Here is a 16,600-nt window from a genome sequence, read left to right on the forward strand (position 1 = left end):
ACGGAATACCCCGGGCCGCCGCAGCCAAGCGCGAGGGGGAACGCCAGACGCCTCGCCCGAAGGGGGGAGGCCTGGCGACGCTGCGCTCTGCCGGGCGCTCACCGATAGAGCCGGGGGGCCCGAGGCGGCCACGGAGGAACAGCCAACTGCCGGCAACCAGCCGGAACTGCTGGGGCCGGCCCGTATTGAAGAATACGGCTGAATTTACCCAGGCTGGCCGAGAAAGGCGCACCTCCAGCCTTCCCCGCAACCGGGAGAAGCCCCCTCCCTTTTGCAAGGTCGCCCCCTCCCCGCTTTTGGGGTGGGGGAGAATTGAGAGAGAGAGAGAGAGAGAGAGAGAGAGAGAGACAAACACACACACACACACAAAGAGGAGAGGGGAGCCGGCCGGCCCACCTGTTTCCCCCTTTCCCTGCGCGAGCGTGTGTGGATTTCCCCCCCCCTTTTTTTCCTGCCCGCCTCTCTCGCCCGCCCGCCCGTTCCAGCTTCTCACTATCCAAGAATACCCTTCCAGCTGACGTGGGGCGTGTTATCAACTATTGCTCCTTTGTGCAAAGTGCTACAATTGCGCGGTTACCAGAGGGGTGGGGTTGCAAAGAGGCCGATTAGCCCAGGCGGAAAAATGTGTGTGCTGAAAAATGCCCCCTCGGCTTATACGCGAGTCACCATTTTTTCCCAATTCTTTGTGGCAAAATAGGTCCCTCGGCTTATAGTCGGGTCGACTTATACTCGGGTATATACGGTATATAAACATGGAACGAGAATAATGTATATTTTCTTATATGAAAGTTACTGTAATTTTAGGGCATTTCAGAAGAATTACATTTCTCGGATCATAACTTCAATACTTCAGATAATAAGTATTAGTGGACTTTTCATTATAATTAATTTTAATACACAGACATCTCCATGTTTCTTAACTTGCTTTCTTAAACAGAAGTATACATTATGATAATTGGTCATAGGAATTTTCATTTTTTAATTTAACCTTAATTTAATTTAATCTTAATAGTCTGTAAACTAGGATTTAGTTCTGGTTTATTTGTCTGTTTATTTTACTTAGAAATACAATTGAATTTTCCATACTTTGTACATGTCCAGGTCAAGAAAGCCACATTTCAGCCCTGTGAGAGACAGATCACTGGGCCAGAGGTAAAGCTGCTGTTTTAATACATGCTTCCAAAGCAGATTTTTGCTACTGCATTGGTACTGGCAATCCCAAACCCTCAACACCAGCTGCTAGCATTGTTTGGGCTGCCTTTTCAATAATGTCATCTCTCACAGCCTTCTGATCTAACATTTTAAGTGGATTTGCAGTGCTGCAAGCTTTTGCAGCTTTTCAATTGCTTCTTTCAGCGCATGGCTGGTTGACAAAGTTGCATGAAGATGTTGCCATAAAGTTTGAGAGAGAAAAATTATGAAAGTTTAACTCTACCCTGTTCTTCTTATGTTGTCTTCCTCTCTTTTCATGTTCTTCTTTTAATTTTCATGTTACTCTTGCATACTTTATCATTTCATTTTGCTGCCCAGTCTTCCAGCTACTTTTTCCCTGATCTCCATTACTTAGGGGTGTGCAAAGACTCTGTCCCCAAATATCAGATTGATCAAAGAAGACTGAATCAGCTGAGAGAGCTTAGAACCAAATTTTTCCTGTCCTAGATAGCAACTTTCATTTGTCATACATGGAAAAAGAAAAGCAACTTCAGAATTCTCCAGCTTATGCTCAGTTTTCATATAATACTGCAAAATACTATTCATATTTAAATAGTTTACATGCTGATGTCATATACAAATAAAAAAGAATAAAATTTTATTCTTTGTAATCTTACTATTAGAAATGCACATTGCATTTTCTTTGTTTTTAAGAAACTGAATAATTTGCACCTTAATCACAATGTAACATGGAGGTAAACATTATGGTATCTTATCTTCCATGACAATACTTTCTTCAATATTCAAACAATTAAGTTTGTGCTATAGTTGAAATATCAGATCTAACAAATAGTACAATTTTGAATTTCAGTATAGCATAGAAAGTCACAACTAATATTTTGTATGATATCAGTTCTGTTTGTAAAGCAACAGTATTATTACATACGTAATTCTATACCTTAACACTCAAAGATGTATTTTAACCCATGGATAGAGTTGATTTAGTGTGAGTTTCTGCACACTGTTCTATTAGCAATTCAAAATTTGTTTAGTCAGAAAGCAGCTAATGTCTCTGGGGGATTTGGTTTCCACTTTTTAAGATTAACAGAGGAATTAAGTTGCATAACTGGTACAAAACATATTTTGCTGTCATTCTGACAATTTCTATAATTGTCCTTGCATATCCCCAAGTATCTTTTGAGCATTTTCCATCAGTCATTTTGTTCATCTCTCTGTCTTTCTTGATCTCCTACCATGAAAGCAGACACAGGAACTCCCTCTATTAGTGCAGGATGAAGATTATATTAAAAAGCAAGAGAAAGTTCCTGAGGGAAGTTTACCCCATCGAGCAACTGAAGAAATCCAGGCCAAAATTTCTATTCCAGTTCCTGAGGAGCAGAAAACACTCAAAACATGTCACCTGTATACTAACATTTTTTCTTTTCCACGCTTTCCTTTTCTGATGTCCTTTTTGGTGATCCTTGCAATGACTATGTGGTGGTTGGTTTTTCTGTGATTAAGGAACACACAGAGGCTTGTATGAAATATCAACAAAACTCTGCACCCTTCGACTTCTGGCTAAAGCTTCTGTCTTACTCTTTCTATTTTATTCTTGACTGTAGTTCAGTTTCTCAGAAATTTTGCTTTTTAAAAAACATAATTATTCAACACATAACTTCTTGTATTTGTAAGAGACACAGGGAACATCAGGCAAATTCCATTGTGACAAATTTTAACATTGTGCAATCCCTAAAAATCAGATTGTGTCAATGATGTACTTGCTTGGATGGCTTCTCTCATGTTCAAGACTCTTCATGTCTGCATGTATTAGCATAGGCTTGCTGTTAAAGCTGGATGTTGAGCACAGGAGTTTATAGAGGGGGGGTAAAAGCAGTAATTGTTGAAAAAAAATTCCTTCAGTATACCTGAAAACACCTGTTATAGACATTTTTAAAGTTGGGTCTATTTCCAACTTGTTTCATAATGAATTCTATAAACAAAGAAATATACAGCTTCCATTTAAAATTAAACAGAATAATGTTTAATTATAAACCAACATGATTTAATTCCCTTGGTATTATAAAATAGATTTTACATCTTGCTATTAAAACACTTTCCACACCTCTTGTCTTAAAGCAATTTCTTTGGGAAATGTGATTTGTGCATCAATATAATGTAGTCGGGTGAATTATGATTTATTTCAAGAACAGCCTGGGCAAGGATAAAGTGGACTTGCAGCATATGTTGCCTCACATTAATTGTAAGGGTAGCATATTCTTTCTGTGTCTGCCTATGTATTCCTAGATGCATATTTTGAATCATGTATCTTCTCTGTATGATTTTATTTAAATGAAAGATTGTAACTTATAGTTGCTGTTGGGATGGGTTAGAATGGTAGAGAGCCAATAACTTATTGAAGTAGTAATCTATAATTTAAATTGCTCTCTTATCATTACTTTAATTTTTTCTACATTTTTATGTGCTTTCCTTTTTTACAAAATATTTACTAAATTGTTTTTCCTGCAACACCTGTCTGTATGAAACTAGTATGTTCTAAATGTGTGTGTACTGTTTGATGCATGATGTTCCTTATACTATTTGCAGTTATGTTAACACGTAACTGAGCATTATTTAGGTAGAGGTTCTGACATCTAATTATATACTCTGTTTATTTAAATCTTTGCATGTTGCTTAAACTTTGAAACATTCAGATGTAAAGATAGTTATTTGATATCCAATTTATTTGTATAATTTTAAAACATAAAGTTCTGATTTTGACTCTTCATTACTGCATTATGCAAACACAGATGAGTGGATTTTATACTCCTAGAATAAATTGAGGACAACTTTCAAAAATGTTTGAGGGCAGAATTACAGTATTCAGCCTAAGCAGCTATAAACTTGAATCTAGAAAGAAGAGGTGTGACAATGAAATCATTGAGCAAAGTTTTAATATGAGTGAAGTTTAACTAATTAGGTGATATTTTAAAATTAATCGTTAAAATGTTTATTACTTAGAATTATGTATGATTGTGTTGTATGTGCAGGTGCAGGGTACATATGAGGTCTTTATCTTTTTGACAGTTTTGAAATTTAAAATTCTTTCAATTATGCAGTCATGTCTATATAGATTAACATTCACTCTGGGGGGGAAAGCATAGGTCCACTGATTTCTGGATATCTTACCTGCTTTCAATACCATGGGCCATGATTGTCTTTTAAAGATGTGGATTTGAGCCACTGCTTAGATAGCTGTATTTCTCTCTATATTGTCATTTTCTGATAGTGATGTTGTTATTGCTTATAGAACTTTCCTGTATTTTTCTGTATAGCTCTGTTTTGTCTCCCACATCATCTAAGACGGGTCCCCAACCCCTGGTCCGTGGACTGGTACCGGGCTGCGGCATGCCAGCAACCGGTCCACACAAACAAGCAAAGCCCCATCCACAGGATGCAGGCAGCACATAAAACCACACACTTTCCAGTCCATGGAAAAACCTTTCTCCATGGAACCGGTCCCTGGTGCCCAAAAGGTTGGGGACCTCTGACCTAAGATATTGGAGTGAAAGCCATCAGTCATAGTCAAAGAGGTGAAGCAGTATTTGCAATATACAAACCATGTAAGATAAACAAACCACCTACCATCAATGAGTCATTCAAAGAAGGTTTAACTTTTAACCTTTATCCTTCTCTGCATGGATTCACCTTTGACTCATGAAGGATTGCATTTATAGCTAGCATGTGGTGCTAGATCCATCTCTGTCTTTAAATGCTTACATAGTATCAATGCCCATGTGTATAATGATCAGTAATCTTAAGGCTAGACTACTTGGGACTCTTCAGTTGCACCAGAGTTCTGGAATTGGGACCCATAGAATATTTGCAGTTGCACTGTTTTTAAAACTATTTCTGAACAGAAGGTTTGAATTCTGCCTTCCATACTTTGGGGCTTAGTTGTTTTAAGGATCACTTTCACCCACATAGGTATGATCACATCTTCTGAGATGAGATGGGTAGTAATCATATAATGGATTTTCTTGCAGATGTAGCTATGGAATGGAATTTCACCAGTAAGATATATTATACTTGTAGCTCTTTTAATTTTTATAGGTTTAAAAATAATTAGTGATACATTACTGCTAATCTCTCTTTTTCGTGTGTGTGTGTGTGTGTGTGTCATTTTTGATGTTTTACTTTTTAATGTTTTTATTTATCCTGCTATACCACCAGAAGAGCTCCCGTCAAAATATTCCTAAATTACCAATTTTTCTGAAAGTAGAATATAAAAGCATGTTCACGAACAAGTCAATTAATTGTTGTACACTACCCCGAGTCACTTTTTGTGAGATGGGCGGCCATATAAATTTGATAAATAAATAAAATGGACACCACAAACTTTTATGAAAGTTATATAAGGACATTTGGTGAGTTCAGGGTGACAATGTTTTTCCCTCTTACTACTTTATGAACTATGGCAAGGCTGAGAAGATCATTTGGGTGAGTTCCAACCATACATTAATTGGTTCAGTTCTTGATTATTTATAAAACAATTGAATTAAGTACATGTAATTTTTTTTAAAAGCCCACATTAGGCAAAAGTAGATCATACAGCAAGAGAATGGCTAATGCATAGGTTTGGATCAACCTGCATTTAGTGATTGAGTGGGCAAATATAGCAAGGGTTCTTTTCTGTATGTGTATGTGTATATATATATACACATATATACACGTGTAAGATTGAGAGTATCTTGGTGACATTTCGACGAGGTCCCACTCGTCATCTTCAGGCTGGGGTCTTTGGCTTCGTGCTTGTGCGAGCAAAGTGTGATCGGAGCTGGCGTCTCTCTATAAATATTGGTGGAGGTGTGTGGAGTGCTGGCTTTGTTTCTGTAGGTGGTTGGTTGGCTGTGTTGGAGCCAACACAGGTGGGTTGGTCGTCATGAATAAGCGTGATGATACCTCCTGCCTACCAGACATCTGGAAACTAGCCCTAATCAACAAACAAGTCCCAGCCACGAAAACCGACACCGGATCACACTTTGCTCGCACAAGCACGAAGCCAAAGACCCCAGCCTGAAGATGACGAGTGGGACCTCGTCGATAAGATTTTAGAGAGCTATGTAAGTATATAGTATTAAGGGTTGATAAAAGTAGTGGAAATAATCATTTATCATTATCGCTAAAAATCTTCATTGCAATAAGAACACAAAATATCGAGAAGAATGGTTTTGATTCACACAACCAAACTTCTAATATTCATTTTAAGGTTTCATTAGAAATATCTTTTGTTTATCCCTGATTATTTTGAAAAGACAGAAGCATAATACTCAATTTATTATTGAGTAATTCAAGTTTTAATATCCATCCAGTTTGCACTTATAAATTAATGGTAGCCTACTGCTTTTTTTCAAACTTTTGAAGTATACTGTAAGAATGATACAAATGAAAACAAGCTAAATTTGGAATGTTATCTTTGTGCTTCATAATGCTACTTTTTAAAGTTTATTGATCCTTTTGAAATGTATTATCTTTCACTAGTTGGTCTCTGGAAATTCTTGCTGGTGAGTGTAGTATGTTACCAATTGTGCATTTTAAACATTTTCAATATAGCTGCTTCTGTACATATTTTCAGTATGGGGATAATCTAATATTACTGATACATTGCTTGAAATACCCATAAAATCTACTTGTTAAGGAAAATTCTTACAGAAGATTTTTGAAAAACAAAATAATTTTAAAGGGATTATCCCTGATTGCTTACATTATGTATTAGTTTATCCCCTTCTTTTTTATTTGAATGCTATTTTAATATAGATCCTCTGCCTGATCCAAAAACCTATCAAGAATAGCTGTCTCCATTCACGGCAGTGTCAACAATGGAGCTATTAACAAATTAGTAGAAGCTTTTGAGTGGAAATTTGTAACTTTTGCAAGTTAATATAGGAGTTATCTTGAGTCACCTGTTAGGTAGTTCTGATGTTCAAAGATACACTAAAAGCAATCCACAATTTCATTGCATATTTTCTTTAGCAAAAAGAAATTCAAGTGAGACACTTGAATTTTGAGACCATAATACTTACCAATTGGTTCTTAAGCATTCAGTACAGATTCATTTGTACAAGTAGAATTATGAGAAAACTTATGTCCTTCATACAGCTGGCCTCTTAAGATGCTCTTTTTCATCTCTGCTTCTTTTATATTGTAAAGGGGGCTTCCCAAAAATAACAGGGTGCAACCCTCCATTATTTTTATTTTCCAAGAATGCCTCTGGGATATATGTGGGGTTCAGAGGCATTATGGGGATTACATGTAATACTTGAGCTGGCACTTGCTTTACAGCATGCTAGTTTTTTGTTTTTTTTTTTGCTATTTTAAAATAGTCTTATTAAAGAATTAAAATCAGATTAGTTGGTGGCAAGAGGGACAATCTGTAGGCATATTGTTGATCTTCACCTAATAAACTGCCTATTACAGCTGTGTCTGGAGCAACCTAAACAATCAGGTCATTTTAATCAATGTAGTAGTACGCTTTCTTAAATGAGATTTTTTTTAAAGTAATATGAAATACAAATAATTAAAATACAAAATATGAATAGAAATGTCCAAATTAAGTCTTACAATAATAGAATAACAGAGTTGGAAGGGACCTTGGAGGTCCTCTAGCCCTGCTCAAGCAGGACACCTATACCATTTCAAACAAATGATTATCCAATCTCTTCTTCGAAACCTACAGTATTGGAACACAGTTTTGTATGATCTCTTTGAATATCAGAGTAGAGCTCCTATCATGTAATACAGAAATCTCTTTCCCATTAAATTTATCTTTAATTCCATTGAATTACACACTTAAAGGAACATTTTCAAACTTTTCTGAAAACCACAATAGAACTCCTTATGGAATGTGGGAAAGAATATTGAGTAGCAGGAGTTAATACAAAGGGAAACTGCCATTCCTGGTGTAACACATCTGTTTACTGTAAATATAAAAAGACAGGACACTTCCCCAAAGGCTACATAGCAAGAACAAATTCATCCTATCAAATGATATGTGTCCATCCCTCAATTAATTTGCATGTGGCTAAACTTCTGTAGCTGTTATGTTTTGAAAGTGAGTGTGCTTGCTTTATAAATAACATTTCCAATCAAAATTATAGTTATAGTAGAGTATTCTTTGAACTTGACAAACTATTTCTAATATAGTTAAAATGTTTGTGTCCTGCATTAAAGTCTTATCAAGGACAAGTCTGATTTCTGACTGATTGAAATATCACAGTCAGTGTACTATACAACTTTTCATCAAATGTTGGATATATTCGCTGCCTTGAGTTATTTCTAAAAATAATAAAGGCAGGATACAAATCAATAAATAAAATATTCTTAAAGTATCAAGAATTCTGAGAAAAAGTTTCTGATTCAAATTAATATTTCTCATAATGAGTGCAAGGGGACACTTTGTTGCAAAAAAATTATAGGCAAAACTAGCCCTGATGAAAATGTGAAAAATGCCAAGGCAGTAGCATACATCAGATACAGAACCAATAAAGCTGAATTTGGATCATATCCCCCAAAACACTAACATAAGCTTTTCCCTCTGGCACAATATATCTCTTTATGTGCCAAAAGAAATGGAAGGAGTCATCAGAACTAAATGTTGCAGTACAAGTAAAAGGTCATATTTTGGTGGAGAACCCAGGATAGTATCATGTTGTCTACTTCTTATCAAATTATCAAGATTACTGTTTGGTAAACAGTTTTTTTACCCAATAATGTAGTTTTTTTTTAAAAAAAAATCCCAAGATACTAAAAACTAGTTGATGTACAGTTCATGGAATAAGAAGATTCAGATAACAGGTTTAGCATTAATGTTCACAACTGTTGATTCATCAGGTTTAGCATGCCAGTTCACAACTGTTGATTCATCCCTTCTAATACATGTTGATAATAAAGTGCCATCATTGAGTTGCTTAATGTTGATCATTTCTTTAATCTGAGGCTTCTGTCATTTCTAATCAGAAAATATAAGTATTTAAATTACTGCCATATTTTAGGTTTGCTTCTATAGATAAAAAAAGCAGAAATGGCAGACTATAGGTTAAAATATTTAGCTCAGATTACTTACAAGGGGTCATATTCTGATTTAGTGGGGGGTAGGGACTGATAATATGTGTGTTATAATATACTCTTTGTATATTTGAGTGTGATGTCATGGCACAAATACAGAAGGGCAAAGCTTGCATCATGCCATCATAATTTTTATTCATCATTTTGCTACCATGATGGATAGGACCAGACACCTTTGCTAAGAATCACTGAGAAGGGAAGAACCAATAGTTACTATGTTCACACGTACAAGTATGAGTTCACATTTAACATTCAGTCTTGCTGTTTGTCTCATCCAAACAGCTCCACTATTTGAATATTTTGTCTATCAGATACAACTATTAATAGTCTCTATACATACAGTACTATTTGACAGAAGCAAAAAGATTTTCGAAAACAAAATGTTGCATATACTATTTGAACTCTTTAGCCAGTGTAGAGTTCACCATCTTAATGTAGACAAATAAGTGACTGTTGAAGTGTTTTCCCTTATTTGATTGGCTGTCATTTTCCCTCATTGAATAAGACAATTTTTTAGAAAATGTTCATAATCTGTTATTGCATAATCATTTACACAAAATTAGTGATTTCTTGTCATTTCCAGTCAAAATTGTACAAAATTTTACTTTGTTGTAGAATATTTCTCAGTCTTTGGATATTTGACAAGCTTTTTATAATGTTTTTTATAAGATTCCATCCCTTGCAGCAAAGTCACATCATTCATTACAAATATGAATTACATTAATTGCCTGTGGCTTTTCACTTAATATGAAAAGTTAGATTTGTAAATGAGTATCCTTTATTACCGTGTTTATGAATTTCTGGCTTTGCCCACACATCTTATCCTATTAAAAATACTTCCATCTTATTCCGTGGGTGATTGGACCAGGCAAATTTTCTATACTATTTCTAACCTTGAGCATGTTTTCATCCCTGTCTTTTTTTCTATTACTATTTCTTTTCTCAAGTTGTAATATGAGGGCTTGCTGAGATTTATAATGATCTAGTTGAGAACTTTATAACATGTGCACGACAGAAGACAGTATAGCATCATCCTTGATGAAATTCTCTGGCTTGGCTCTGATGCTAGAGATACCCTTGCTTTCTATTAGGCTGATTGGATTTCTTTGTTTACCCAATGCTTTGTTTACCCAATGTTTACAATAAAAGTTGAAAATAGCATGCAAAAGTTTCCTGTTTGACATTTGCAGTCAGATACTTTCAGGCAAGCAACATCATTGTAAATATGTAAATAATGTGAAGTAGCTTCTGATCATCTCTGTTGATGCCTGGGATTTTCTTGTCATTAGATCATTTGGATCATTCTTACAAAAGAGCCAGTACTCTAACTTGTGCTTCGTTGAGAAGTTCAGCTTTGTTGAGACCTTCAGCAATTAAGATGACTCCTAGATTTATGTATGAGAAATCCAGCTTATATGTCATAACATCTGTTGTTTCCAAAGGAACAGTTTAGAAATTTCCTCATTTCTCTTTAAAATGTCATAGACCTATAACTTCAGGATGGACAGTGAAATGTGTGTTTAAGGATCCTACTCAGCAATATGAAAGCATTATTTATGTGCTTATGTTTTCAAAACATAATGAGCTTTCAGTATGCTAGATCTGTGTTTTATATGTAAGCAGTGAGGGTAATGTGTTGTGTATATTTTCCCAGTGCACCTTATAGCAGTTTAGGACAGGAAGGGGAGAGTAGGTATTCAGAAATAGTATGGGTAGGGCAACAAACGCTAACCCCCTCCTTCCCCAGACTTACTCCACTTTAGGATGCCAAATAGCAGATTGTGTCTGTTGCCATGATCTCTGAACGTCCAACTTCTTCAAAAGTAGCATTATTCTCCTGCTGGCAGGAGACTGGTTGATTGGAAGTCTAGAGAAAGCTGCAGTAGGTTTGCCCACTTCAGATTTGGAGCTGGACCAGGACAACTACTTGATCTTGACTGTGCGCTACTGTTATTGCCTATCAGAGTGACTATAATATAGCCTTTTTGAAGGCACTTGAAATATTCATCTGTAGCTATTGCAAGTAGTATACGCGGGCTTTACTAAGTCTCATTCTAGAATTTGCACTGTTTCTAGATGAAGTGCATTCTGTTCCTAATTCTTTCTGGCTTTTTTGTGTATTCATTTCTTTTTAGAGTGTGCGTGACTGTCCCTTCAAAGAGGATGCAGATGATGTGACAGAGGGGAAAAATATTACCTCTCACTTTGAATGGGAGGTCTCAAAGCATTCAGTAGGCTTTAGTGAGAGCCAAATGTCAGCCACACTGGAGTCTACACAAATTCATGAATCAGACTCCTTTTCAATAAGCAGCAAGGAGCAGAAAGAGGAGGGTGCCACTGCTCTTCTTGAGAGCAAGGAAGATCTAAAGTGTGAAAAGGGATTTTACTCAAATATGGAAAAGGAAGCTGAGGATTCTAAACAGGCTGAGGTGGAAATATCTGTAATCCCTGTTTCACCTCCATTGTACCTCCATGAGCAAGAGGAGGAAGCTTGTGGTGTTGAAGAAACAAAATTTATCTGCGAGCCACTTAGAAAGCTAAATGGAGAATATTACAATCCAAATGTTGATCATGAATTTCCTGCTCTCATTCGCTGTTTCCAGGTAGTAAATGTGAACACAGAATATCTTTTGCAAACACCTGTGCTACATTTTCTGAGTCACTTTGCAAACACTGGAGCAAGCATAGCTTTACATATCCATGAAGAAGGATTAAGTTTTGATGTCCTGGAGTAATTTCCCAAAGCTAACCAGTTATTTAATTTCATACTGTCTATATAAATTATTACTCCCTTCTTCATCCTTATCTGAAATAGACATGTCTTAATTAAACAAATTTTTCTTGATTTGTCAAAGAAAGGGAAATACAAAAAGCAAAAGATGTTTAATATATCAGAAAAACTAAGTACTAATTATTAATACTAATGTTGTATTCATTATGACAATAACAAAACAACTCATAAGGTCTAGAATCAACAGATTTGGAAATACCACTTTCCTCCAGCTTATAATTTTTTTTGCTTGCCTGCTTCAGTGTTCCTTATTAATCGCATCTGCTAAAATACCTAAATATGTAATCTGATAATAAGGTGATGCTTTGGGTATGCAAAGGGATATGATGGGCATGTGGTCCTCTTACTAACATTATTTGCTCTTTGAGTTAATTATCAGGTGGTGGCTGGTTTTTCTTTTCCTGCTACTCTTAATACTTGAATATCCATAAATGTTGATTTGGCAGTGATTTGATACAAACTGGTGGACGTCACATTTCAAACTGCAGGTGTTGCCTATGCACTCGCTGTAGGTTTCCTACATTCAATTTAAATTCAACTAGTTTCTGAATAAATATTGCGGCATATAAAAACTCCTGATATTCTTCCTACATGGTACAGCACATATATGGTAGTACATACGTAGATTTCTGTCATTAAATATTAATATGAATAATGAAGTGAATCCATTTCCATTATTTGGCGATCAGATTTTTAAAAATCATGTGGAATCATTGCATTTCATCATAATTTTCACAATTCTGCAAATGAGTGCAAACAACATAACAGTTGTAATGTATAGTTGAGTTCATGATGCATCTATAAATTGCACATTGGAATTCTATTAATAATACTGATATAAGGTGACTAAATGTACTTTACTTTGAAACTATTTTGTAGCCCCCCCTTGTGAAAACTCAGACCGTTACCATCTCTGATGTGTCTAATACTGTGAAAAGTGAAATTCCAACTAAAGACGTTCCAATTGTTCATACAGAGACCAAGACTATAACTTACGAAGCTGCACAGGTAGGCTGCTTCACATCTAGCTGTGTGATGTTATTGTAATATTTCGTACGATTGTTAGAAAATCCAAGAAGTTTCATAGTGCTTATCTAAAAGACTTTAAACATTTTATTTCAGTTGGATGGTTTGTTTCCTGCAGGGAATTCCACTTGTGACAATTGCTGTGAGAAATACCATTATTCTTATCAGAGAAAGTCCTGTTTCTCTGAAACAGAATTGCATGAGCTCCCCCACTGTGGTTCATAGAGCTCATTCTGGCCATGATTGCTGAAAAACCGAGAATACGGTCTTCCAACCTTTTGAAGTGGGAAACAGATGAAAATGATAATATAAGATCTAAAAGGGTGTACCACATTTACAAACGCCTTCTCCAGAATCCTAAAACAACCCTGCTCCCATGCCTGATGAGGCCACTTTGTGGCTATAAGTTTCCTGAAAAAAGTTTTTGAACGAGGTGCTTAGTAGCCAAATGATATCCAACCCTGAACTAGGAGAATTAGGCAAGCCTCTGCTAAGAGCTGAGCTGGCTTACACTGTGATGAAGGAGATTTATGAGTATATTGCTCTCCAGAATCATTTGTGGACAACTGTGGATCCTGGAAACATAAGTAATGGCCCCTGACTAAGAAAAAAATATCTGTCATCTTGGGTAGTTTGTACTCTTAAGTAGAAATTTCCCAGTGTATATTCTCACTAAGGTAGCTTGCATGTTGTTGAATGGTATCAGAAGGATGTGTGGGAAGCTTTTTTCAAAAATCTACACAAAGATAGACTTAAGGGGAAACCATTTTCTTATTATTTTTGTGGCTGCAAAGTGCTTTCCTTCCCCCCCCTCCCCCCCCCCGAGGCAAATATGCTTGGTAAATCTGTGCTCTCAACCTAAATATGTAAAGTGGATGCTTTGGCAAACAGTTTTCCTTTAGACAGAAAACTATGTATACATTCAACAAAAGGAAATTTGTTACTGCTTTGAAAAAAACAGTACATTGTTTTCATTGTATAGCCTGGAATGGAATCTAATAATTGCTACATTTATTACCACAGGGAGCTGAGCAGCTTTTAATAACATATCCTTGAGAAGATGCCATTGCACGAAGTTCCTATTTGTAAACTTCCTATTGGCATCTAATTGTGTACTGGGAGGGCTGGATTAAATTAATATGGCCCTTGACTGATCCAGAATTTTGTTGTTAGTGTCCTACTGTATACAGTAGTTGATTAATAATGTTATCTCTTTTCATTTAGAAGCAGTTTTCAGTTTGCTACTTTTTTGTGAATATCTTGTTTCCTGCCAAATGAGTTACTCATTGTAGGTGGGCAAGGAAGTCATTTATACTTTGATATATTTCTGCCTTAGATTGATGACAGCAGTGGGGATTTAGATCCTGGAGTTCTCCTTACTGCTCAGACTATCACTTCAGAGACTACCAGCAGTACTACAACCACACAGATAACGAAGGTAAAGCCAGTACTAAACAAGTATTAAGTCTCATTGATAAGCTGCAATCATGTCAAAAAATTAGATACATAACTTTCATTTTCTGTGTGTCTTTGTAATCCTTATAGGATTGAGCAGTAGAATGAACAGAACAAAACACACACCGTTTTGTTATAAGACAGTGTTGTTGCAGATTGGAAAAGTGTATGGTTTGATGAAAATTGTGGTTGTTTGAAATCATGTGTAGAGAAAGGAAATAAAATAATATTGTTTTCAAGAGAAGGCTACATAAAGTCTCTTCCCTGGCTACATTAGTAGTGCAGTGGGCTCAAGTTATCCTTTAGATTTACAGCTTTTGATTACAGTTAATGAATATAAAGTGAGAAAAAAACAGTACACTAAAAGCCAAAACTTATGACTTACTCTGAGTTACAAATGCTCTCTTTGAAAGTTTTGTTGCATGCAAAGAACCAACCTGTGTTGATACTTGAAATTCTGGTATTTATGGTGAAGTTGGGAAAACCTGCTTAGCCAGTGTTAGAAGCCACAGAGAGAGAAAAAGTTAAACGTATCTTGTGATATGGAGTCTTAAAGCATGGCTTTGCCTCAAAATATGTCTCCCATTAAAATTGACAATCAAGGAAACTTCAGAGAAATTGATAAATTTGAGGGTTATTGCAATTTTTCTTAGAAGCATTTTTTTTAGTTTAGTTTGAACTTAGTTGAGTTCTGACTAAATACTTTCTATTTCCAGACATATTAAAAAGAATGTTATAGTAACTTTACTTTTAAAATCATTTTTATACTCTTTATAATCTAATTTTACATTCTGTAAAGCAACTTTCCTGTGATTTGCAAGAATGAGACATTTGGTTCACCATTATAAATTTTGAAAAAAAATTGAAAATGATGAAATAATTATAAGAAAAATTCAAAAGATGATACAAGTAGTGCTACCTATGAACTAGATTTTTATTTACATTCCTATTTAATAAACTGATTACATTTCTCTTTTAACAAAGTTAAAATTTCTGTAGGTTTTATCATTTTTAATTATAAAAAAATGTTAATATTTGTCTTCTCATGACAGACTGTAAAAGGTGGAATTTCAGAAACACGAATTGAAAAACGAATTGTCATCACAGGAGATGCAGACATTGATCATGATCAAGTAAGAGACTGTAGTGACTGCTGTGATTATTGATAATGGAACAAGATTTTTTTAACAATAGGAGAGTAACTTTAAATTCAGATTCTGAAGTTGTTTTTGAAGTAATGAAAGTCTTTTAAACTCAGTCCAAATGTTTTTCTAGGTGAGAACAGATAACAAGATACCATTCACAAACACTTAAAGCTGTTTTGTTAAATACAATTAAAATGAAATATAAAAACACTTTGATAAAATATTGCTTTGATAACACTAACATAGTTTGCCTCAAGTGTTAAGCTTGATCATGCTGATTGTAAAATCACAGATTGTGCCCTCCCCCCATCCATAGTATGTCAGACTGCAAATTAAGTTAGGCAGCATAGAAATAATGTGTTCTTTATATTGTTTCTCTTCAGGTTTTAGTTCAGGCCATCAAAGAAGCTAAAGAGCAACATCCAGATATGTCTGTAACCAAAGTCGTCGTTCATCAAGAGACTGAGATTGCAGAATAAATAGTTTATACCAGGTAAGTTTCCTTTTAGCACTACTTTATCAAAAAGTATTAAAACTTTAGTCATAAATGAGGATTGTTACTAGGAGTCTTAAATATGCTTCCTATTCTTAATATCTGTTTATTATAGTTTATTATAGTAAATCTTTACAGGCAAAAACTGCTGCTAAAATATACATATATTGGGGGCAGAATCCAGCCATAATAGAAATGAGAATGTTTATAATAGTAGCCTGTTTCTGAGTCTGTGAATCATATTGTAAATGCCCTTGAAATTTACCCTCCCACTAATGTTTAAAAGTGGTAGCAATGAGTGTTTAAGATTAAATAGGTTGGGTCTGCAGAACATAAAACTTGCAAGTATCATGTCATATGTTATTTCTTGTTGCCTGTCAGGTCTTGTTCCTGCACTATTATAAGCAGTCCACTCAC

The 16,600-nt window shown here is 35.4% G+C and overlaps 1 protein-coding gene across 1 annotated transcript in view; it reads left to right on the forward strand.

The window, feature by feature from the left end:
- Nucleotides 1–16,600, forward strand: part of LOC107286028 (protein 4.1) — a 53,583-nt gene that overhangs the window by 32,906 nt on the left and 4,077 nt on the right. The window contains exons 5-10 of the mRNA XM_015814323.1: nt 1,102–1,152; nt 11,409–11,876; nt 12,944–13,072; nt 14,427–14,528; nt 15,598–15,678; nt 16,074–16,183. Of these exons, the coding sequence (XP_015669809.1) occupies nt 1,102–1,152; nt 11,409–11,876; nt 12,944–13,072; nt 14,427–14,528; nt 15,598–15,678; nt 16,074–16,169 (927 nt within the window). The 3' untranslated portion in view covers nt 16,170–16,183. The remainder of the gene's footprint in view (nt 1–1,101; nt 1,153–11,408; nt 11,877–12,943; nt 13,073–14,426; nt 14,529–15,597; nt 15,679–16,073; nt 16,184–16,600) is intronic.

Source organism: Protobothrops mucrosquamatus, unplaced genomic scaffold (genome assembly GCF_001527695.2).
Source record: "Protobothrops mucrosquamatus isolate PMUCROS unplaced genomic scaffold, P.Mucros_1.0 scaffold237, whole genome shotgun sequence".
In the NCBI taxonomy this organism is placed as follows: Eukaryota; Metazoa; Chordata; class Lepidosauria; order Squamata; family Viperidae; genus Protobothrops; species Protobothrops mucrosquamatus.